This window comes from Gouania willdenowi, chromosome 1 (assembly GCF_900634775.1).
Source record: "Gouania willdenowi chromosome 1, fGouWil2.1, whole genome shotgun sequence".
Classification (NCBI taxonomy): domain Eukaryota; kingdom Metazoa; phylum Chordata; class Actinopteri; order Blenniiformes; family Gobiesocidae; genus Gouania; species Gouania willdenowi.
In genome coordinates, this window is record NC_041044.1 from 43,526,922 (window position 1) to 43,553,385 (window position 26,464).

A 26,464-nucleotide genomic window follows, 5' to 3' on the forward strand; every position below is an offset into this window, starting at 1 on the left:
CCTTTCCCTGTTTATTTTATATTTTCTTCAAAATGTATTGTTTTATTTCTTATTGTATTTTATAATACTTTGTTATACAATTTAGCTTTTTATATTGTATTTTACTTACATTTTGTTTTAATATTTTATTTGTACATTACTTGTATGGAACCTTATATATATTGGGTTCCATGCAACTTTTTTTAAATCTTATTCTGACATTAAAGCCACTAAACCTGTTTTGTATTTTAGATGATTTTGTTTTACTATTTCACTTTTCACATTATTTTACTTGTTTTAATTTCATATCAATTTTTACGTTCTATGTTCCATACTATTCATTTTAATTTCATTCTGATATTGAAGCCAATAAATGTTTCTTTTTTAAAAAAAATTTTATCTGCTTCATGTGACATGTCCTTTCTCTGTTTTGTTTTTAAATTATTTTATTCAATATTTTTTTGTTTTGTCCTATATTTCATAATTACTTTTATTTATTTACATTTATTTTGTTTTATGAATTGTATATATTTTTTCTAACATTACTTTATGTTTTTACATTATTAGATGATAAATACATTGTTTCAGGAGTGAACTTTAAACGTGTGTGTGTCCCTTTAAGAAGGAGCAGGAAGTGCAGGAGGTAAACTTTCGGTTCCTCACAGTGTGTGTATGTGTGCGCGTGTTTCGTTTACCGTCTCATTGTGAGTTCGCTTCACCCTCCGTGTCTCCTTCAGGTCTGAGGTTCGAAACCCACCGCTGCCGCAGCATGGTGAGTCAGCTCCTCAGCACGCGCTTTAAACCTATCAAAATCACCCAAATAACATGTCCGAAACCACTACTACGGTCTTTATAGCTGTTTAATGATAGAACTGGTTGGCTGTGCCATATATAGTAACCATCCTGATACGACAGGATATCAGTGCTCTGTGAAATAATAATTATTTAATGCCAATATTAATAACGTGAGGCATTTTACACAAAACATAAACAAATTATTTCACAACCACAATTTTGGGAATAAATCACTTTACTTTTTACTGTTTTAAGCCAGACTCACTTTCTTCTTCTTGTGTCCATTAGTTAAAATCACTCCTCTGTAATTCGTGAATGGATCGCGCTGAAATGTGGTAGCTATAATCTATGGATGTGAACGCATCGACGCTCGGAGCCCGATTTTTGATTTGGGGCCCTTTACGAAAAAAAAAGAAAGTTGATTTCTCATTTATTTGCGAGTCAATATTACAACGGTTGGTGGTACCGAATCATTGACACATACCAATATATAAATAGGGCCTATTACCTCGTGCGTGTCACGGTTGAAAATTTTTTCAAATGACTACTCCTCTGTTAGTTCTCATTATCTCGGAATGCAGTTTGGTATGAATACTTTATAAATGATTATGATGAGACGCTCTGAGCCCTTTTTTTGAAATAGGGCAGGGGGCCCACCCCCATTTCCGGTAATTTCTAAATTTATCGGAACATAGTCATGTGATATATCGTTTCATAGGTAATTCATCGTAGATTACGAGTTTACATCGCACAATTTGTTTTACCTGGTGGAACCGAGTCATTTCACTGAATTCTCGGGAAGGTGGCACGGAGACGTTCGGCGGGCCCGGTTGTCGTTCATCAGAACTTGTTGTATACAGCTGAGCACATGAAACAGTGCATTAGTGTTAAATCAGTCAACGTTATACAAAGAAAAAATGTGTACTAAAACATGTTGCGCTTCCGTCCTTCTGTGTGACAAAGTGCTCAATGCAAACACAGGAAACAATATAAAGCATAGCCCAACCTTCCCGCTGTACCAATTAAAAGTGTATAAACTTTACCTTTCTCACTGGCTTGTTAGCTTATTTTAATGCTATTCTGATCTGGGCCTCGCTCTTTTATTCTTAGTTTTGCCACCGATGTTCTCCTCTCAAATGGATTTTGAAGAAGAAACCGTGTAGTTTCACTGCCCGTGTCATCCATCATTGTTGTCATCATTGTCATCACATCAACGTACTTCTTCTTCTTATTGTTTTATGAACTTCCGGCAGACTAGACGCATCAAAGACGCGTTGCTGCACTCCAGAGGTCTCGTGTTTCCTCACACCACAGGCACACTTTGCTTGTCACTTGGGCAACAAACACAACAAAAATGTGGTAAATTATCTAAAGAAGCTCAACATGCCTAATTTTTTTAAATTTATGTTTAATGAACAATGAAAATATTGAGTTAATGCTTTAAAATACAGCAAAAATGTGTCCAAAAGATACAAATAACTGAAAAAACATGTTTTAAGGATCTAAAAGGGCCTAAAATCCAGCCTTCAGGGGGTTCCCATGCCACAGCCATGTGGTTTCATCAAGTAGCTCTAAAAGAATGGACGATCCACTGAATGAAAGCTGCTCTTTTTAACCTCTTCATGTCTGAGTTCCTCAAACTGAAGCAGAAGCAAAACTCTCTGTCACACACACACTGAGATAAACGTCTCACGTCTAACACTTAACACTTCCCGTGCTCACAGTGGATCAACACATATTTATTTATTTATTTATTTAGGTAGGGACAGTACATATCAATGATCATACAACAAATGTAAATACATCAGATTATAACCATAGGCTCATTTCCATCTGTTGTCCCGAGATAACAGCAGTTCAGTTAAAGGAGTGCATACAGAGCCAGAAAAAAAATCTACAATTTGAGAGCAAACATAATTACATAAATGGAATTCATTGGATACATTCATACACACACACACACAAACCACATCTCAAAGAACAAAATGACAAGAAAAATTTCCAAAATGATTCCACAAACAAAAATAACAAAATAACAAAAAAATACACAAAAGATGACATCAGACTACAAAATACACAAAGCAATTTTTAAAAACACACACAAAAGACTACAACAAAAATGCAATAAAAATACACAAAACTCACAACAAAATACACAATACAATATTAAGAATACAAAAACAACTACAAAAATACTCCAAAATGTTTTTAGCAACACACAAAAGACTACAGAAATACACAAAACAACATTTCTCATGCCTTGCTGCATTTTCACACCAGTTAAAGTGTACACATCATACATGCACTATTTTTTAGGATTTTGTGATAGTCTTATCTCAGCAAAAAATATATTTTTTAATGCCTTACCTCTGATTTTCTCTAGGTGAGCATTCAGGGATTGAAATCCAATCTTTCCATGAAAGGATATTGTTTCAACTGTTTAATCACTACATTATATGTTCACACTCTGTTAATTGACTCATGGGGTATTTGACTTTCACATTTGTGGATATGAGCTAAAATATCAGGAGTTCACACAGTGAGTATTGAACCCATGCTTCTTCAGATAGAGGAGCAGTTCTCACAGGACGAGCTAAACTCTGCTGCACATTCTGATGGTAATGATTTGTGGTGTTTATGATTCCAAAACAGTTTTCTGGAGTCTAGAATTAGGCAGGTGAGCTGACTCAGTTTTCACAAGTTTATTTACCTGACCTCTGATTTTGGGTGTCACTTTTTTTCTCATTTCCATGCCTTTCTACATTTTCAACCCAGGATAAGTCTGCGCATCATATTTGCACTAGTGTTTAGGGTTTTTTGATAGCTTTATCTCAGAAAAAAAATTTCCAAAGTTTTTCCATTTTTATGCCTTACTATAGCCTTACCTCTGATGTTGGGTGTTTGTCAATTTTTTCTCATTTTTAATGCCCTACTTTTTAAAAAAAAAAAATTCCAGCAGTTAAAGTGTGCACATCATATTTGCATTGGTTTTTAGGATCTTGTGATAGCCTTATCTTAAAAAAAAAAAAAAAAAAAATCTAAATTTTTCAAATTGTATGCCTTACTATAGCCTTACCTCTAATGTTGGGTGTTTGGCACTTTTTTCTCATTTCTCATGCTTTACTCCATTTTCAACCCAGTTTAAGTCTGCACATCATATTTGCACTCGTTTTTTGGATCTTGTGATAGCTTTAGCTCAGAAAAAAAAATTCCAAAGTTTTTCCATTTTTATGCCTTACTATAGCCTTACCTCTGATGTTGGGTGTTTGTCAATGTTTTCTCATTTTTAATGCCTTACTTTTTTTTCTTTTTTTGCAGCAGTTAAAGTGTGCACATCATACATGCACTATTTTTTAGGATCTTGTGATAGTCTTATCTCAGAAAAAAAAAAAAAAAAAAAAAAATCTAAATTTTTCAAATTGTATGCCTTACTATAGCCTTACCTCTGATGTTGGGTGTTTGGCACTTTTTTCATGCTTTACTCCACTTTCAACCCAGTCTAAATGTGCACATCATACATGTACTAATTATAAGGGTCTTGTGATAGCCTTATGTCATAAAATTTTTACATTTTGATGCCTTACCTCTGATTTTGGGTGTTTGTCACTTTTTTCTCATTTTCATGCCTTTCTGCATTTTCACCCCAGGATAAATCTGCCCATCATATTTGCACAAGTGTTTAGGGTTTTTTGATAGCTTTATCTCAGAAAAAATTTTCCAAAGTTTTTCCATTTTTATGCCTTACTATAGCCTTACCTCTGATGTTGGGTGTTTGTCAATTTTTTTCTCATTTTTAATGCCCAGTTAATTCCAGCAGTTAAAGTGTGCACTTCATATTTGCATTGGTTTTTAGGATCTTGTGATAGCCTTATCTTAAAAAAAAAAAAAAAAAAAAATCTAAATTTTTCAAATTGTATGCCTTACTATAGCCTTACCTCTAATGTTGGGTGTTTGGCACTTTTTCTCATTTCTCATGCTTTACTCCATTTTCAACCCAGTTTAAGTGTGCACATCATATTTGCACTAGTTTTTTGGATCTTGTGATAGCTTTAGCTCAGAAAATTTTTTTTCCAAAGCCTTACCTCTGATGTTGGGTGTTTGTCACTTTTTTCTCATTTTCCACTTTTTTCTCATTTTCATGCTTTTCTGCATTTTCACCCCAGTATAAGTCTGCGCATCATATTTGCATTGGTTTTTAGGATCTTGTGATAGTCTTATCTCAAAAAAAAAAAAAAATCAAAGTTTTTCCATTTTTATGCCTTACTATATAGCCTTACCTCTGATTTTGGGTGTTTGTCACTTTTCTCTCATTTTTCATTCTTTACTCCATTTTCAAACCAGTTTAAATGTGCACATCATACATGCACTAATTATAAGGGTATTGTGATAGCCTTATCTCATAAAAAAAAAAATCTAAAATTTTTACATTTTGATGCCTTTCCTCTGATTTTGGGTGTTTGTCAATTTTTTCTCATTTTTAATGCCTTACTTTTTTTTATTTGTTTTGCAGCAGCAGCAGTTTAAATGTGCACATCATACATGCACTATTTTTTTTTTAGGATCTTGTGATAGTCTTATCTCAGAAAAAAAAAAAAAAAATCAAAGATTTTTCAAATTGTATGCCTTACTATAGCCTTACCTCTGAGTTTGGGTGTTTGTCACTTTTTTTTTCTCATTTTTCATGCTTTAGTCCATTTTCAACACAATTTAAATTTGCACATCATACATGCACTAATTATAAGGGTCTTGTGATAGCCTTATCTTATAAAAAGTATATTTTTTAATGCCTTACCTCTAATTTTGGGTGTCAGTCATTTTTTTTTTGCATTTTTCATGCTTTACTGCATTTTCAGCCCAGATTAAATGTGCTTACTCTCTTGTTCTGGTGTCTGGTACTTGGAAGAATTGAACCCCTGCTCACCAGTGGATAATGAACCAATGCCACATTACGACAGACTTATCCACTACACCATGAGTACCAGCAGTGCTTGTGATGTATTTAACTTTTACTTTTAGGGTGTTTGAGTTGTAAAAAGTTGTTGATTTGATGACATGAATCGTTGCTAATTGAGGAACGACATTTGAACAACTACTCTGCTGTGCCAGAGTCACAGTTTGACTCACTAACCTAAAGCTCCACTTATTGCTCACACTTCTCGTAGCGTATTTGAATTTGAATTTAAATTTAAATCAAGACACTTGAAAACTTTCTCTAGGTGAGCATTCAGGGATTGAAATCCAATCTTTCCATGAAAGGATATTGTTTCAACTGTTTAATCACTACATTATATGTTCACACTCTGTTAATTGACTCATGGGGTATTTGACTTTCACATTTGTGGATATTAGCTAAAATATCAGGAGTTCACACAGTGAGTATTGAACCCATGCTTCTTCAGATAGAGGAGCAGTTCTCACAGGACGAGCTAAACTCTGCTGCACATTCTGATGGTAATGATTTGTGGTGTTTATGATTCCAAAACAGTTTTCTGGAGTCTAGAATTAGGCAGGTGAGCTGACTCAGTTTTCACAAGTTTATTTACCTGACCTCTGATTTTGGGTGTCACTTTTTTCTCATTTCCATGCCTTTCTACATTTTCACCCCAGGATAAGTCTGCGCATCATATTTGCACTAGTGTTTAGGGTTTTTTGATAGCTTTATCTCAGAAAAAAAATTTCCAAAGTTTTTCCATTTTTATGCCTTACCTCTGATGTTGGGTGTTTGTCAATTTTTTCTCAATTTTAATGCCCTACTTTTTAAAAAAAAAATTCCAGCAGTTAAAGTGTGCACATCATATTTGCATTGGTTTTTAGGATCTTGTGATAGCTTTAGCTCAGAAAAAAAAATTTCCAAAGTTTTTCCATTTTTATGCCTTACTATAGCCTTACCTCTGATGTTGAGTGTTTGTCAATGTTTTCTCATTTTTAATGCCTTACTTTTTTTTTCTTTTTTTTGCAGCAGTTAAAGTGTGCACATCATACATGCACTATTTTTTAGGATCTTGTGATAGTCTTATCTCAGAAAAAAAAAAAAAAAAAATCAAAATTTTTCAAATTGTATGCCTTACTATAGCCTTACCTCTGATTTTGGGTGTTTGTCACTTTTTTCTCATTTTCATGCCTTTCTGCATTTTCACCCCAGGATAAATCTGCGCATCATATTTGCACAAGTGTATAGGGTTTTTTTGATAGCTTTATCTCAGAAAAAAATTTCCAAAGTTTTTCCATTTTTATGCCTTACTATAGCCTTACCTCTGATGTTGGGTGTTTGTCACTTTTTTCTCATTTCTCATGCTTTACTCCATTTTCAACCCAGTTTAAGTGTGCACATCATATTTGCACTAATTATAAGGGTATTGTGATAGCCTTATCTCATAAAAAAAAAAAATCTAAAATTTTTACATTTTGATGCCTTTCCTCTGATTTTGGGTGTTTGTCAATTTTTTCTCATTTTTAATGCCTTACTTTTTGATTTGTTTTGCAGCAGCAGCAGTTTAAATGTGCACATCATACATGCACTATTTTTTTAGGATCTTGTGACCCAACATCAGATGTAAGGCTATAGTAAGGCATAAAAATGGAAAAACTTTGGAAATTTTTTCTGAGATAAGGCTATCACAAGATCCAAAAAAACTAGTGCAAATATGATGCGCAAACTTATACTGGGATGAAAATGGAGTAAAGCATAAAAATTAGAAAAAAAGTGCCAAACACCCAAACTCAGTAAGGCATACAATTTGAAAAATTTTGAATTTTTTTTCTCCTAAATCCTAAAAAAATAGTATAGTGCATGTGTGATGTGCACATTTAAACTGGTGCTGCTGCTGCAAAAAAAGAAGAAAAGTAAGACATGAGAAAAAAGTGCCAAACACCCAAACTCAGTAAGGCATCAAAATGTAAAAATTTTAGAATTTTTTTTTTTGAGATAAGGCTATCACAAGACCCTTATAATTAGTGCATGTATGATGTGCACATTTATACTGGGATGAAAATGGAGTAAAGCATGAAAAATGAGAAAAAACTGACAAACACTCAAACTCAGAGGTAAGGCTACAGTAAGGCATAAAAATGGAAAAACTTTGGAAATTTTTTTCTGAGATAAAGCTATCAAAAAACCCTTGTGCAAATATGATGCGCAAACTTATACTGGGGTGAAAATGCGGAAAGGCATGAAAATGAGAAAAAACTGGAAAATGAGAAAAAAAGTTTGAATGTGCACATCATACATGCACTAGTTTTTTGGATCTTGTGATAGCCTTATCTCAGAAAAAAAATTCCAAATTTTTCAAATTGTATGCCTTTGGGTGTTAGGCACTTGCTCATTTTTCATGCTTTACTCCATTTTCATTCCAGTTTATGTTTGCGCATCACATTTGCACTACTTTTTAGGGTCTTGTGATAGCCTTATCTCAGAATTTTTTACTTTTTACTATAGCTTTACCTGTGATTTTGGGTGTTTGTCACTGTTTTCTAATTTTTCAAAAATGTCCAAAGTTTTAAATTTTTATGCCCATGGGTATGGGGCTTAAGAGGTAACAGAGACACACATGTTGTGCTATTTCTACCACCAACACGTGTTGTGTTATTGATGTGTTGACCTTGTTCTCCTTAAGATGGAGGACACAGACGGAGAGGAACTCATCGTGGATCCCAATCAAGCCCCGCCTCCAAATGACATGGTCAACGAGCTGCTGAAAGTGGGCGAGGGAGAAGATGTCAGGGAAGAGGTGAGAACAAAGCAGAGCAGAGTGCAGGGTCCCCTAGAGGGCCCCCTACAGGGCACCTATAGAGCCAGGCCCCCATAGAGCCCTGGTATATGCTTCTGCGTCAGAACTTACGGTGTTGACGTGACGCAGAGATTGGCCAACTGTACTTCTGCTTCAAAGGAACACGCATTGCTATGCGATTGGCCACCATGCCTTTAGGGGGTTGTGTGTGTGTGTGTGTGTGGTTACAGAGGAGCAATGCCCTTGTTTATTTTCCTGTCACAGAAAACAATGTTTTATGTTCATGTGTGTACTGTTGGGCAAAAACATGAAAGCAACGGTTTCAAAACGTGTGTTTTACTTTTTTAATATAAATTTATGCAACACATAAATAAAGTTAGTCTTCCTCACACACACACACACACACACACACACACACACACACACACACACACACACTGCAGGTACAGAGACGAGGCAGTAGTAGTGATATTAACAGTAAACACACCTTTTGTCTGTGATTGACTCCGTTTGGTGGTGCTTCACGTCCATGAAAGGAAATATTAAAATTCTGGCACTTTCTGTCCATCTCCGTTCTCTCTTTCACTCAATCCACTGAAGAAACAACTCTTGTATCGCTACCAGGGCTGAGGATTGAAGCAGACCAATCACAGCCCTTATGTTCTGCATCGTCTTGACGCGCAGTCAGGATTTTTGTTAGGAGCACGTCAGGTTACGGTGAGGGGGTCTATGTAGAGCGCTATGTGCGTCTATGGCGTCGACCTGACGCAGAAGCATATATCAGGCTTCAGAGCCTCTTAGAGCTCCCTTAGAGAACCATACAGGCACTCTTAGAGCTCCCTTAGAGCCCCCTACAGGCACTCTTAGAACCGCTGGCTGTGACGTAGCGTTCCCCTCTCAAACCGTCCGTCCGCCCCCCGCCCCCTTCCCTCCACAGATGGGGGAGTTTCTGGATCCACTGGCTGAGTACAACGAGGAAGAGGAGGAGAAGAAATACTACAGGAGGAAGAGGCTGGGAGTCATCAAGAACGTGGTGGCGGCCAGTGTGGGGGCCATGATAGTGTACGGGGTCTACATGGGTAAGAGGAATCACTGACGGGTGGGGGCGGGAGTTAATAATGATGTAACTGTGCGTGCGTGAATGCGTAGGCCTGCTCCAGATGCAGTTCATCCTGCACTACGACACCACGTACCGTGAGGTGAAGTACAGCAGCCTCGGCCTGGAGGACATCGACAAGAAGATGTTGATGGGCATCAACGTCACGCCCATTATTGGCCTCCTCTACACACCTGTGCTCATCAGGTGACACACACGCACGCACTCATGCACACACGCACGCACTATGGGGGGTGAATCCATTGTAAATTCATGCACACCAGTCCATCACGCGTACCTGCCTAACTTTAACTAAACTAACCTAATGTCAGTAGTTCGGTGTCGTGGCAGGTGTGGCGTGACTGAAGCTATAGTGATCAGGTGACCTTCACTATCGATCACCGTCTGCATGACATGTAAATACTTTGAGAAAATTGTTAGGCGTGTACAAGCAAGCACATCAGTAAGTGTGTGTGAGTGTTGAGTGTTGTATCCTGTCCAATCACAGACTCAGAGCGTAACACTACCACTCTATGGACAGGTGTCGTGACACAGACTGTAACCAGACTAAATGGTGGTTTGTTATACACTCAACACTCACGCACACGTAAGTGCCTAACATTGTAAGTGTTTACGTGTCACGTAGACGGTGATCGATAGTGAAGGTCACCTGATCACTATAGCTTCACTCACGCCACACCTGCGTCTACGTATGACTGATATATTTATGTTTGTTAGGTGCACATCCAGGTGTGATGTAGGTGTGCATACACATTAATGTGTATACACATTAAAGCGTCTGCAAACGTGTTAACATGTTTGCAGACGCTTAATTAAAAAAGAATTATTTATCAGCACCCAAAAAATTGCAAGATATCATGAAATCGATTTATTTTCACACCTCTAGCATTTACAATAACGAACAATCTGAGCATTAACACAAGAAACAACAAAAGAGTTTTTATAGTAATTTTTTGTGTTTTTCTGTCATTCTGTGTATGTTTGTTGTTGTCTTGCTTGTTATGAGGCATTTTGTGCATTTATGTTGTCCTTTTGTGTATTTTTCCTGTAAATATATGTTTTTTGGAGTCATGTTGGGTGTTTGTGTTGTCCTTTTGCTTGTTTACTAGTACTGTCAGTCTGTCTTTTGTGTACTTTTGATGTCATTTCCTGTAATTTTGTATTTATTTTTTGAGTTATTTTGTGTGCTTTTGTTTTCAATTTTTTTTATTTGTTTTTGTGTAATTTTGTCTATTACTGTTGTTGTTTTGTTCATTTTTGCAGTAGTTTTGTGTGTGTGTTTTTTTTTAAAGTATTTTCTGTGTTTTTCTTGTCTTACTGTATTTTCCTGCAATGTTGTAATTCTTTGTAATTTTAATGTATTCTTGCTTTTGCTTTGTGTATTTTTCTGTCATTTACTAAACCGGTGCTCCCTTAGGTTCCTGGGGACCAAGTGGATGATGTTCTTGGCTTCAGGGATCTACGCGCTCTTCGTCTCCACTAATTACTGGGAGCGCTACTACACGCTGGTTCCGTCTGCCGTGGCCATTGGCGTGGCCATCGTACCCTTCTGGGCCTCGTTGGGAAACTACATCACCAGGTACCAGCACCACGTGTTTCTGACCATCTGTGCTGCGGCTCCTTCATATTCCTCACAAACACTGTCATGTTTACGCTGGATAAGATGTTTGTTTACTGTTTGATGTTGTTTTTGACTCGTGAGTGTTGTCGTTTTCCTTGTATTTTTGTCGTAGTTTTTACGTGTTTTTTCATTTTGTGAATTTAAAGGCACACCGCGGACTTCTTGACCTAAAGAGTTGACCCATATGAGTTATTTTAAATTATTCCTCAGGCCAATATGCAGCGTGACGTCCCCTATTCGCCCTGACCCCGGCGGCGACCCGTGGCGAAGGGACCAATGACGGCGGCGAGGCTAGGGAGTAGTGGGGGGGCGCCACCGACGCAACAAGGAGGGCTTAGTGCCGGGCCTCTGGCGGCGCCTGCTCCTCTAGCCCAGCCCGACCGACCCAGCCCTTAGAGCCAATCCTTATCCCAATGTTCCAGGTCAACTAATGTCTGCATACACTATCAAAAGACAAAGGAGGCTGGCCTGACTGACTGTTTATTGATTTTTGCGACAGTGCTGCGGTGCTTGTGGCCACTTGGGGCGCTTGAAGTGAAAGTTACAGGTCTAGCGCCCCTAGTGGCCAAAGGTTACGGCGTGCCTTTAATATTTTTGTTTTGTGTATTTTTGTTTTTGTTTTGTATATTTTAGTTTTTGTGTAGTTTTGTTCTCATTTTGTGTTTCTTTTGTCTTTTTGTGGGTGTTTGTTGTCATGCAAGTATTTTTTTTATTTTTATTTGGTTTATTTAATATTGTTATTGTGTATTTTTGTTGTTGTTTTTGGTTCCTTTTTGTCTTTGTGTGTCTTTTTGTTTTCATTTTGTGAATTTAATATTGTTGTTGGGTGTATTTTTGTGCATTTTAGTTCTTATTTTGTGCATTTTTTTGTCATTTTGTGTGTATTTTGTTTTCCTTTAATGTATGTATGTGTTTTTTGGAGTCATTTTATGTATTTGTGGTATGTTTTTGTCATTAGTGTTCACTGCGTGCAAAGCTGTTAAAACGTGTAAAGGTTTTTCTTCCCGTTCTTTAGAATAAATCTAAACAAAAAGAAGGAAATGAAAACGTTCACCATGTGACACCAGGAACAGTTCTGAGTGAAATCACAAACCAACCACAGGTTATTGGACAAGTTAAAAACACATTTGGTCTTTTTTTTTATAGAAAAAGAATCTGAAAATATTCTTTCTCACACAAAGCAGCTGAAAATCCTCAGTGAGGATTCAATGAGGAAATCTTTCACTTCCTGTTTCTACTGAAATCCTCACGTGCTCAGTAAAACCTAGAGTACACGTAAAAGCTCCTCTCACACATTAAATCAATGTTGATGATCACATGTTTTATGTTTCCAAACACCGGGCTGTGGATCATTTGTAGTCGGCTCACAAAGAATAAAGTTTATGTATGTTTTCTTGTGTTTTATTTTTGAAAAATCACTCCTTCACTTAAAGCAACACCAACACATGTGAAACTGCCTTTTATCCGTCTGCACTACGCCACGTTAAAATTCAGAAATGCGACTTATAGCCAGGTGCAGCCTATTTGTTTTCCTTTTTTTTTCAGTGAAGGTTATAATTTTCTTCATGATGAACATGAACTTCGGTGCGACACATAGTCCAGAAACGACAGCAGTTGAATGAGTAAATGCGACGTTAAAACCTTTGCCCGTAAAGTTCCTGTTCTTTAAAAAACTGTCAGAACGACCAATGACCCCGAATTAAGCACTAATGATAATTCACTGTTAGGGATGTAACGATTAATCGTAAGGCAGTTAAAAATCGATCCATAGGTATCACGGTTGATATCGATTTTCTGAAAATTGAAACGCAGAACTTTTTTTAAATACTCTCTTGTCCAAATGCTAAAGCGGCAGGTGGAATCTGCTACTACTTTCTTTCTGGCCGCCTTCTACTCTTAAACATGTTTATAAATGATTCCTGACCCCTTTAGCACTGAAATAATATCTGTAATATTAGGTGAATATCTGTAAAAGTCACGTTTTTCTATTAGCTCTGTCTGCTAGCATAGCTTCTCTTTTTCACTGCACAGAATAACTGCATGCCAACCGACCACTGGGTTACCAGCGCCCTCTGCTGGTCCAAACAAATATCTGACCTAAATACAGTGAAATGACTGTTTTTTTTTTTAAAAAAAGTCCAATTGTTAAGGCACAAAATACATTTTCAGTTGCACTTTTAAAAAGAAAAAGAACTATTATGTAGTTTTGCATTGTTTACTATAGAACCAGAATTTAAATGAATAGGCTTCTTCTTCATTTGTATTATTCCTTTATTTATTTCATTCAAGATTTATTTTTAGTTAAATTGCATTGTTTTGAATAGTTTATCAAGGGATTCTTTTGACAATGAAAAATAAAAGGAAAACAGAACAGTATTTTCTAGTTTTTTTCCCAAAAAAAATAAAGGAATATTTTTCAATCATCATTTGTCTACAGTCACATTTTGTAAAATAAATCGTGAGAGAATCGTATCGTGAATCGTTACATCCGTATTCACTATAGACTCTCTATGGTGGGGGTTCTCAACCAAGACACTGGGAGGGGGTCATCAGATGCCTTCAAGAAACTAAGAATATTTTTTTAACATTTTGAGCCCATTTTTGCAAATTTTTACCCTTTTTCTGCAACTACACTAAACTCACCATATTTTAACCTATCTTCATCACTTTTTCTTGCCATATTTTTGCTCATTTTAATGCATTTTTGCTACATTACTCCCATCACTCTTCTCCATCACATTTCAATGACTTTTTTTGCATTTCTTTTTCGACTCTCGAGACATTTTCACTTTCCACCACTTTTCCACCTAATGTTGACCCGTTATTGTCACTTTGAACCTCTTTTCACCATATTTCACGCTACGGCTGCACGATTATGGTCAAAATGATACTCACAATTATTTTGATCAATATTGTAATCACGATTTTAATCACAATTATTTATCATATCAGGGAAAACTGTGTTTTTATTGCACTACTTTTAAACAATGTGTACAGTTTACAGAGAAAATTAAGCTTTAAATGGAATTATAATAAAAAAAATAATTAAAGAAAATTAACCTAATAATTTAAAATGTTCCAAAAGCTAACTGAATAAATATACTATTACAGAATGCAGGAGCTTGTATATTAAATGTAAATATTGCTGACGATCAGGATAATTTAATCATGGCAACCAAAATCGTGATCACGATTAAAATTTTATGAATTGTGCAGCCCTATTTCACGCTTATTTTTACCCATTTAATCACATTCACCATTTGTCATGCCCATTTTTTGCCAATTTAAACTGATTCTTTAAATATTAAACACTTTGAACCATTTTTACCACTTTTTCTGTCTGTTTTTGTACATTCTAATTTGCATCTTTTAACCAATTTCTGTGTTTTTAAAATCCCATTTCACAACCTTTTCCACCATTTTTGGTCACTTTTAACCAATTTTATTAGTGATTAAAACAAGGATTTCCATCTTTAAGATGACTATAATAATAATAATGATAATAATAATAATAAACGTTCCTGGATAACAGTGGATATTATTCAGATGAATAAATAAATGTGGTTATCACAGATTCATAGAACAATGGACCATCATTTTACTGACTTTATGGATGGACCCCAAAAATCTCTCCCCTTTATTCCCCCTTATAGATGGTCCTGTCTCCACATGACTGTTCTTCAATGTTCATGTTTGTGTTCAACCACCTTCAGCTACAGTGGGGGTCCCCACTCTTGTGGGGGTCGCGGGCTGAAACGGTTGAGAACCACTGCTCTATGGGAGCAGGAATACAAAGAGTAATCCTGCCACAAAATATGTGAACACTGATTGGCTGACATCTCCAAAATGGCCACGCCCACATTTAAAGAGATTTAAATGACTCAAAAGACATTGGTAACAAACAAAATTGTATTGTCCAGCTTTAGAGCAATCATTTAAATTAGATGTACATATATATAATATATATTATATATAACGTGGTGTTTTTCCACAGGATGGCGCAGCAGTATTATGAATACATGAACTACAAACAGGAGCACGTGCAGGAGCAGAAGAAGCTTCCAAAGGGGGCGTGTCACCCCTACATCATCGTCTTCCAGTCCATCTCCCACATCATCTTCAATGTGAGAGTGTGTGTGTGTGTGTGTGTGTGTGTGTGAGCGTTCCTATTCCTCACAAACACGGTCATGTTTACGCCTGATAAGGAAACTTCTAGATGTTTGTTTAGTGTTTTAATGTTTGTTTTCTTTGTATTTTTGTTGTCATTTTAATGTGTTCTTTGAGTTGTTTTGTGCATTTTTGTCATTATTCAGGTATTTTTTTCATTTTGTGTATTTAATATTGTTGTATGATGTATTGTTGTTGTTGTTTTGTGTATTTTAGTTTTTTGTGCATTTTTGTGTATTTCTTTTGTTGTTTTGTGTGCACTTTGAGTCGTTTTGTGTGGTTTTCTTTGTCATTCTGATATATATATTTTTTTGTCCATTTAATATTATTGTTTAGTGTATTCTTGCTGTCGTTTTGTGTATTTTAGTTTTTTGTGCATTTTTGTTCTCATTTTGTGTATTTTTGTCGTCATTCGGGTATTTTTTTTGTGTGTATTTCATATTATTGTTTGGTGTATTTTAGTTGTTATTGTGTATTTTAGTTGTTTTTAGTTGTTCTCTAGTTTTGTACACATCTTATAATTTATTTACTTGCGTCTCTTTTTTGTTCTACGATAGCTGAGCTTCGTGTTCGCTGAGCTGCCGACGCTTGTCGTCCTAAACCCTCAACTGCTGCAGAGTTCACACATTCTCTATAATGTGAAAAAATGTGGTAAAGACACACACACACACACACACACACACACAAACAATTAGACAAGAAGTGTGTTGCATTTGTTTCTTAACTTTTACACTGTGCCCACATTTAAAAAAAATAAATTCAACATAAACCAAAGTAAAACAACACAAATACACAAAATATCAAACAATTTATCAATGATATTCACACAAATATGATATAGAATACAGGAAAACGCGAAAATTTAATGAATTTAAAAAACTTACAAAAAATATTTAAAACATTTAAATAGATTTGATTTTTTTTAAACAATTTCCAACAAAAAAACAACAAATAATTTAAGAATATATATATTTTCAAATTAAGAAAAAAATTTGAAACAATTAAAAAGACAAAGATATTTGGGAAAAACAACAAACAAAATGAAAATAATCCATTTTAAATAGTTTCAAAATTAAAAAGGAATCTAAAAAATTCATAAAAATCTGAGAAAGAAATGAGCTGTGTATATTTATTTTTCTTAGCATCAGTCTACTTTTAATTTAAATTAATTAATAGCATATGATGTAATTTTTAAAAAAAAAAAAACATGACATCATCCAAAGTCAAATCTTTTAAATTAAATTTCATATGACAAAGATTTATGGAATGAAAAAATATGCAACAGAGTACAAAAGGAGATCTTACATTTTAATAAATTATTCATATGATCATCTGTGTCCTGTTCATTCTTTGATTATTCCATTTTAAAACCAAATCAAAATAACAAAAAAACAATGTGGTTATTTTGTTTTATTGACCAAAACAGAAAAATAAAAAACAAGACAAGCAGCATTTTTCTGTTTTAAAATTAAATCTTTTTTACGGTAAAACTATGGACGAGAGCTTCATGTTTTAATCTCACCACACAGAGGGACCCACAGACGGGGGAGGACATTTACTCTGCTGTGTTTGATAAAATGATCTAGTATCATGTTGTCCACCTCACACAGATGTAAAGAGGCGTAATTTGTGTCGATGACGTTTTGTTAAAGACTTGATTCTAGAAGTCTGAATCTGTGAATATCTGCCAACTTTACCCAACAGTGTTACGGTCCAAGTAGTATCCAGATAAACTGATGACTGACTATCAACTGAGAGGCTGGTGTGAGGAACAACAGATGTTAGAAATTCTAACATTTGACACTTTTGCAAAAACAATTACAGCTTTTTTTAGGGGAGTAAAAAATATATTTTTTGCATGTTATAATACGGCTAGCCACTAACGACAGCCATCGACACAGACAGAAGTTGATCACAATAAACAAGGAGCGCCACTAGATACATTACACCACCTCTGGTTCTTTTAATCACAAATCATGTGCATGTTTTATGTAACATCCTTTTTTTTTTAAAAAAAAAACATATTTATGAATTAATAATGTTAATATTCACCAGTTCATCAGTAATGTGACTTATGTGTTGCTCCTTTTTTTGTCCGGGAGTAAAAGTCTGTGTGTCCCCTCTGTGTGGTGGGTCTTAATTTCCCCTAAATATCCAAATGTCTCACAAACAGAAGAATATTTAAATTTAAAACAAAAAAACCCTGTTTATCTGGTTTTTTATGTTTCTGTATTTCTGTTTTGGTTTTAAGTCAATAAAACAAAATAATCATTGTTTATTTGTTATTTTGATTTAGTTGAAAACGAAATAACCAAAGAACGAAGGGTACATGGATATATGATCAAATATTTAAAGGGGACATATTATACCCATTTTTCATCTTTAAAAACTGTTCCCTGTGGTCTAAATGTCAAAAAACAAAATGAATCAAGCAACAGAGGTAGTTTAAGGCGCTGCATAAAACAGCTGTATCAGAGCGCTCTACGTTTTCGGGGGCGTGTCCCTGGAGTTGCAAAGACCTCCTTCTCTCCCCGCCCCTCTTTTCCACAGGGTGACACAAACTAAAGGCTTGTTCAGATGATCAGATACTAGGAGCTCAAAAAAGATGAAAAAAACTGAACGGAAAAGTTAAATGGCGTCTCGACTTTCCTTCACGATGTAACTGCTATTCCCAAAGAGAGCTACGCAAGATCTCAAGCTGTCAATCATCTCACCGTTTTTCAAACTCAAATAACTTATTTAAAACAAACTTCACAAAAAGATTAGCATTTGAACACAATGTAGGGTGATAATAATTAATGATCACAGCAGTGTTTAGGTTTGGAAAAAATTTATGTGACGAGTATTTTAACTTTACAGTTTGACCAACATCCCATCTGTTAACATTGAGGAGGCGGGGTTTATGACCTATACTGCAGCCAGTCGGCAGGGGGAGCTCTACAAATAAAAGCTTCAGTTTCCCGCAGACACACACACACACACACACACACACTGTTGAAGCGACTCATCATGGGCGATTGAAGTGACTGCAGTCGCTTCAGTCGCGTTTGGTGTGAATGCACCTTCACTCGCGACAAAACTAATGGCGGACTTTTGCAAAAGTTTTCATCAGGTTGGGGGTGGAATCTAAAGGTGGAGTTACCAGCGGAGGGGAGGGGATTTTCTTTCCCGATTCAACTTGTGACATCACAAACTGAGAAAATTTGAAACGGAGCACTTTTCTCCTGTGTTGTAAGACTTACACAGACCACAAACAAAAGACTGGATGGGTTTATCACATTTGTGTGCTGGTGGACACTCAAGTTACCTCAAATGTGATCAAAAGAGAGCAAAAGTGGATTTTTCCTTATATGTCCCCTTTAATGTTAAACTAGAATTTGTCCTGTCACACTTCTACCACCAGAGGGCAGTAAAGGATTACTGCAAAGCACAGAGTGATTTTTTTCTTTTAAAAATCACTTCAGGTTGAAATTATTCTGAGTTTGTGATGTCATAGAAACACATTGTTCATGGTACGATGCTAAGGAGATGCTCATATTTAACTTATTTTTTAAATATATAAATTAAAGGTAACCTAATCATTAAAAAGAAACTTGTAATAAATAATGTTCCAATGGTGTGATATTGTGTTAAATCAAATACAATTGCTTATATTTTTAGTGTTTACATGAAATTAATTATTTTCTTTAGATCAGCGAGAAACCTTTAGATTTTTTTTTTTAATAACGTGAATATTTTGGGTTGGAGTTACATTGTCCTTACAAAAAAAAAGAAAATGATGAGGTATTTAACAAAATAAAGGAAGTGATGAGTAGAAAAGCAGAAGTAAGATGATAAAACTTCTGCTTTTCAGTTTTTAGTTCAGCATATTTTAGTTTTTGTTGTTGTTATTCTTTTATGTATTTAAACATTTTCCAGTCAGTAAATGCATTGCACACATTTTTCTTTCACTTTTCTAGAATATAAAAAATAAAAACACTATTGAATATTTTTTGCTTTTCTTTCAGCCTATTATTACTTTGCTTTTTATTCCAAGTTTTCTGCATACTTTTCTTGATGCTACGTATTCAACATTTCCTGCATAACATGCTCTTATTTGAACTTTGAGCTCCTGTTTAAACTACTTCTTTTTTGTTTTTGTTTTTCTCTGTGTTTGCATTTATCGCAGCGTTTCTTTGCTTCAGTAATTGTCACGTGTTCTCTGGACAGGAGCCGATGTCCAGGGGATGATCCCTGGTTTCAACGACACGGTCCTGCTGACCCTCCCTCACTCCATGGTTCTCATCGAGGTGGAGAGCGTTCTCATGGGGTTCGCTTTCCTCTCCATGATCATCGTAAGTAAGACACACGTGCACACACACACACACGCACACACACACATGCAAACAGAAAATATCACCTGATTACATAACCACACCCCTTTACCCTTTGACCTCGCACAGCCATTGCTGCTACATGTTAAGCTAGCCAAGCATGTGGGACTGGTCGCTACGTGCTAAGCTAACTAGATATGTAGGACTGGTTTCTGGTTTAGTGTTTCTTCCCTGTCCCAGGGGAAGAAGCACATTTATCGTCTGCAATGCAAAGATTAATTTTTAAGTTTCCTTATTCCTCACCTGGAAAGATACACTAAAGGAAATTATGAAACGGTCGCTGCACGGAAAAAGCCCTAAAAGTTGTGGAAGTTATTTTTTCCATTCTTTGTGGTTCTCATCCTACTTTTAGTGATATGAAATCCTTTTTAGCACATTTTTGTCACAGATGAACTAAAGTTAGGGTTTATCACCAGTTGGTTAGATTGTGCAAAACTCTGCCTCCTGCAGTTGAAAGAACGGATTAAGATTAAATTGGGGCTTTTGCCTTTATTGGTCATATTCCATATTTTATTACAGATATGAAATTTGTCCTCTGCATTTAACCCATTCCTGAGGAGCAGTGGGCAGCCATTTTTGCGGCGCCTGGAGAGCATTTAGGGGTTCCTCTCACCCGCCCAGAGATCCAGACCGGCAACCCACCGATTATAAGCCCAGCGTTCTTGACCACTAGGCCACCACTCTCATATGGATACCACATAAACCGATCTCCTTCCAAAATAAAAGCATAGATCATTAAAGGTGACTCACTGAAAACAGCGTTCCCACCATGTTTCTTTGTCCTCCTCTTTGTAGTTTCTGGGTCTTTGCGGCGCCGCCTACAGGCCGACGGAGGAGATCGACCTGCGCAGCATCGGCTGGGGGAACATCTTCCAACTGCCGTTCAAACACCTGAGAGATTATCGTCTGCGGCTGCTCTGCCCGTTCTTCATCTACAGCGGCTTCGAGACGGCATTTGCAATCTTCGGAATCTCCATGGTACGGTTTAACACTGGAAATCTATTGGTAACTCACAAAATCATTGGTTATCCTAAGAAACCAACATTACTCAAAAACAAAACAAACAAACAAGAACTAAAAAACAAGCTGTGGTGAGAGAATTGGAGAAAAACTCACAGCAGAGTGAAGAAAAGAGAGCAAGTAACATCATGTTTTGATTAAAATGCAAGCAGTTTTCAAACCTTACAGGCAGCCAGAAAGAGAGTAGTAGGCCATTCCGCCCGCCGCCTACGCTGTTGGAAATTCCTGATAAAAGTATTACAAAATGACACAAAACACAAACTAATTTGTTGTCAGTATAAAAATTGACAACAAACACTCACAAAATAACAAAAACAATGCAGGAAATTACAGAAAAACACACACAATGGCAGAAAATGACTTAAATGCGCAAAATGACCCAGAAAACATTTAAATCAACAAATAGAATGCATGAAAGGAAAGAGAAATACACAAACAACTCCTAAAATACACAAAACGACAAGAACAAAAAAATGACAACATAAACACACAATGACAACACAAAATGAAAATAAAAATACATAACGGTAATGAAAGACAGAAAATGACTCCTATAATACATAAAACAACAACAGAAATGCACGAAATGACACAAAATGTTTTAAACTGCAATTAATTCATCTTGAATTGGATCAAAACTGAACTTCTTTAAACAATTTTTTAGTTTTGCACAACGACCAGATTTTTCTCTGTTTTTAAAGGATTTTTAAAAATGCGTGAGCGAGCTGTGCTGTCGGTGTGACGTGTGTGTGTTATTTCTCGTGTGTGTGTGTGTGTTATTTCTCAGTCATACGGCGTGTGCGTCCTGGGCCTGGACAACCTGTGGCTCCTGGTGGCGGCGTATGGCCTCTCCACCTCCATCTTCTCCTCTCTGTCGCTCTGCCTGCTGCGTCTGCCTCGCTGGGCGGGTTTGGCAGGCAGTGCCGTGATCCACGGAGTGCTGCTGGTGGCGCTGCTGGCCTTCTCGCCTCCGCCCAGAGACCCCACGTACCAGGGCGCTCTGCTGAGCATCATCGTGCTGTGGGGAATGGGATCAGCTCTGAACAAGTCCGGCCTCAGCAGTGAGTGGCCCCGCCTAGACGGAACCATAGGAGTGGGAGTGGTGATCAAACCTGTGTGTGTTTGTGTGTGTGTGTGTGTGCATACCAGTCGTGCTAGGGATGCTGTACGGTGAGGAGAAGGAGCGTCTGGACTTCGTCTACACCATCTATCACTGGTGGCAGGCCATCGGGATCTTCATAGTCTACCTGTGGTCCAACTTCCCCATGAGGGTCAGTCTCTGTCTTCACCTCACAATCACAAAATGACTCAAAAAAACACACAAAACAACAAGAGGAATGCATGAAATGAAAGAGAAATACACAAAATGATAACAAAAACATAGAATGACAACAAAAATACATAAAAAGTTACCTAAAATACACAAAACTAGAAAAAAATGCACAAAATGACTTCAAAAATAAACAAAATGGTGATTAAAACACACATAATGACTCAAAAACATACACAACAATAAAAATAATGCATGAAAAATGACAACATTTGTTGAGTGTTTTAAAGCATCACTAAATGACTTCTTTAATAATGATGACGTGTTTTCATGAGAGTGACTCAGCAGATTTAGCCAAGCCTGCTGCTTAAACCTGGTCAGTAGCAGGATTGACCCACAGACTGTGTTACTATGGTAACCAAGGTGCTTTCTTATTGATGCAACGGGTGTTCCAGTTAGAACCCAGCTTGACAAAGCCGGACTCTCAGGTTAAACCTGGACTTAACCCTGAGCTGGGTTTGATCAAATACCCCTCTGACCAGGAGTGTTAACGAGTGCTAAAGCCCCGCCTCCTGACCAATCAGTTCTTTTAGAAAAGGACCTGCCCATTGTTAGAAGATCGTAGGGCTGCTCGATTATAGAAAAAATTATAATCACAATTATTTTAGTCGTATTAGAAATCACGATTATTCAAACGATTGTTTGTCAACTAAAAAGTTCTTCATTTTTTTGTATAAATTAACATAAGATATATTCTTTAAACATAAATAAAATCTTTCAAACACTAAAATCAAGTACGTTCACTTTTGCAGAAAACAAAGCACTTGTTGCACGTGATGTGTCTTCGTTCTAGATCTTCATCATCAAACCCAAAGTGTTCCATAGAACAGAATTTAACTTCCCACTTGTTTACCAGTGTTTTTGCTGCGTTTCTCCTCATGTTTAAAGACCACAAGCAACAACTTTCCTCGTGTTAGCCTGCAGGCTAGCTTTAGCTTTGAGGGGGGCGGAGTGGAGGGGAGGAGCTTACATGTGCGTGGATTAAACAACTGAAAGTTAGTATTATTAACGTGTGTGCCAAGCTTTATTATTTGTAGATGTCCGAAATAGTGGGTTTGTTTTATTTAGTGAATAAAATATATGTTGAAAAAAATATATATATACAGTATATATATATATTTATTTTTTTAAATAATCGTTTTATTCGATTATGTTATTTTTGTAATTGTTGGGTGTAATAATCAAAATCGTAATAGAATTTCGATTAATTGAGCAGCTCTCGTTGTGATCGACCATCGTAAGACAGTTTCTTTCTGACAGGGAATGTTTGGTTAGTTGAAGCCATTTAACAGAGATTAATCCAGGATATAATTATCTAGATTCGTAGCATAGGCTAAAATGACTTCTTAAATACACAAAATGAAAAGGAAAACAGACAAAATGACTTAAAAAACAAACAAAATGGTGATTAAAACACACAATATGACAAATAATCACACCTAAAACACACAAAATGACTCAATAAACATACAAAACAACACAAAGAACGCAGGAAATTAAAGAACAATACACAAAAGTATTACAAAATGTCACTAAACAACACAAAATCTTTCACTGTTAGTATAAAAATTGGCAACAAAAACTCCAAAAACACACAGAACAACAAAATGAAAGCAGGGAATGACAGAAAAACACACACAATGACAGAAAATGATAAAAAATTACCAACAAAATGACAAGAAAAACGCACAACAACAAAATAAATGTGTGAAATTACAGAAAAAAATACTCACAAGTATTACAAAACAACCCAAAATCATTTGTTGTCAGCATACACCATCTATCACTTGGTAGTCTACCTGTGGTCCGACTTCCCCATGAGGGTCGGCCTCTGTATTCACTTCACAGTGGTCTCTTCTTCCTCTTCCTTTTCCTCTTCCTCAGGCCAAACTGTCCATCATGCTGGTGTTGTTGCTGCTGTCGTCATACTGCTACCTGGTGATAGAGCGACGCCTCCACAGGAAGGTGGACTTCAGGCTGCCCAGGATCCCTCGACCACGACACAAGGTAAACAATCATCCTGAAGGAACAGGAAACATCTCTGCACAGGAAGCTCTGAAAGATACGGAGGAGACGATTTTCACTTGCTTCAAACGTAAAGACTTGAAACTATGAAATGACCTCAAAAACAAAAAGGAAATGGTGATAAAACACACACACAAAATGACAGAAATCCCACCTAAAACACACAAAACGACTCAAAAAACACGTAACCATAAAAAACCCAACACAAAATCATCCACCAGATCAAAAAGAATGAAATGACTGAAAAACACACACAATGATAGAAAACAAGACAAAATGACTCCAAAAACACATTAAAAAACACGTACATTTTTTTTTATAATAATTAGTTAGTTAGTTAGTTAGTTAGTTTATTTCTTCGGTCATTGTGAACATCCAGATCTAAGGTCATTCAAAGATCCCACACATTACACGACAGGAAAAAAAAAAATATGCATACATTAAGAATGTCAACCGCTAAATGATGCCTGACCGAAAGGGGTTTAAGCTGAAGTCTAGACTTATTTTGCCTAACCCCTTTTACAACTGAAACACTACTGTATCTCCAAAGATGACACAATTATACAGTTTCTCTCATACCAACGATGGTAACATGTAAGCACAAAACTTAAACTTCAACAATCAAAATTATATTAAGCATCCTCGATCAACTTCTTTTCTAATGTTTCATTCAAGTGTTCTATACTTCTCTATAATATTTAACTTGTACATTTTCTTAAATGCATGAATAGTTTTGGAGCCCTTAAGTTGTATAGGTAGACCGTTCCATAGATCAACTCCTTTGACTGATAAACACCTGCTCTTAGTGTTACTCTTCGCCATGGGTTTTTGTAGCAGATCAGTTCCTCTGAGGTTATATCTTGATTCTCTAGTTTGAAACATCTTTTGTAAACAGTGAGGAAGCATGAGATTGTGAGCCTTGTACATCACAGCTGCTGTGTAGACATCAACAAGATCATGCAATTTTAAAATATTTAATCTAATAAAAAGTGGATTTGTTGGAGCAAGGTATTCTGAATGGCTGATCACTCTAATTGCTTTCTTTTGTAATAAGAAGATGGGTTGTATATTAGTTTTATAAGTATTCCCCCATATTTCCACACAATAGCTAAGGTATGGAAGGAACTTAAAGAAAAATACACAAAATTATTACAAAATGACACAAAATAATTTGTTGCCAGTAGAGAAATTGGTAACAAAAACACAAAACAATAAAAAAAAAGAATTCAGGAAATTAAAGAAAAACACACAAAATGAGAACAAAATTCACAAAAACATACAAAACCACAAAAAGAATGCATAAGATGAAAGAGAAATACACAAAATGACAACACAAACACAGAATGACTACAAAATGGCTACACAAAATTAAAAAACAATTTTTTTTCACTTTAGTTCAAACGTAAAAAGTTGAAACTGTAAAATAACACAAAAGTGACAAAATGACAACAAAAATACACAAAATGACTTTAAAAAAACAAACAATAAGGAAATAAAAAAAAAGAAAATGACAAATAAATCACTTCTAAAACACACAAAAAAACTATCAAAAAAATGCAGGAATACACAAAAGTATTACAAAATGACACAAAACAACACAAAATCATTCATTCAGTATAAAATGTGGCAGCAAAAACTCACAAAATCCCTCCAAAATGACAATAAAAATGCACAGAATGACAAAAAACAACAAAAAAACAAGTAGAACGCATGAAATGAAAGAGAAAATACACAAATGAACTCCTAAACTACACACAATGAAAACAAAATCACTGAAATCACATAAAATAACAACAAAAATACACAAAATGAAACCAAAAACATACAAAACAACAAAAGCAATGCAGTAATGGCAGAAAAACAGACAAAAAGAATGAAAAAGAGACTGAATGACAAAGAGTTTTGTTGTGTCTCAGGTCAAAGGTTACCGCTACCTGGAAGAGGACAACTCTGACGAGTCAGACTCTGAGGCGAGTAAGGATGAGGAGGAGGACATGGATGAAGAGCATGAGGAGATAGTAGCAGAGGAAGAGGAGGCGGAGGCCCCGCCCTTAGTCCGGATGAGAGGAGGAGGAGAAGAAGGAGAGAGAGAATAGATGGAGGATGGACACAGATAGAGAGAAGAACCTTTGTAATCATCTCAGCTCTGTGTGTGTGTGTGTGTGTGTGTGTGTGTGTGTGTGTGTGTGTGTGTGTGTGTGTGTGTGTGTGTGTGTGTGTGTGTGTGTGTGTGTTTCTTTTAATCAAAGCTCTGCTAACGTTCTCTGTTTATGTTTAATGTGTCACAACAATAAAAAATTATTTCAAAAA

The 26,464-nt window shown here is 36.1% G+C and overlaps 1 protein-coding gene across 1 annotated transcript; it reads left to right on the forward strand.

The window, feature by feature from the left end:
- The first annotated feature begins 611 nt into the window (after positions 1–611).
- unc93b1 (unc-93 homolog B1, TLR signaling regulator) lies at positions 612–26,464 on the forward strand. Its single transcript, XM_028461468.1, has 13 exons — positions 612–751; positions 8,388–8,501; positions 9,439–9,580; positions 9,651–9,804; positions 11,036–11,197; positions 15,234–15,363; positions 15,964–16,057; positions 19,616–19,740; positions 20,575–20,757; positions 21,587–21,860; positions 21,949–22,070; positions 24,014–24,136; positions 26,071–26,464. The coding sequence occupies exons 1-13, from the start codon at positions 749–751 to the stop codon at positions 26,248–26,250; spliced, it is 1,806 nt and encodes a 601-aa protein (XP_028317269.1). The 5' UTR covers positions 612–748; the 3' UTR covers positions 26,251–26,464.

What these genes read in the sequence shown, in the direction of transcription:
- unc93b1 (XM_028461468.1), top strand. An exon ending in CTATAATGTGAAAAAATGTG is followed by an intron (nt 16,058 to 19,615) that starts GTAAAGACACAC and finishes TTCTCTGGACAG; the next exon opens with GAGCCGATGTCCAGGGGATG. An exon ending in GAACAAGTCCGGCCTCAGCA is followed by an intron (nt 21,861 to 21,948) that starts GTGAGTGGCCCC and finishes TGTGCATACCAG; the next exon opens with TCGTGCTAGGGATGCTGTAC.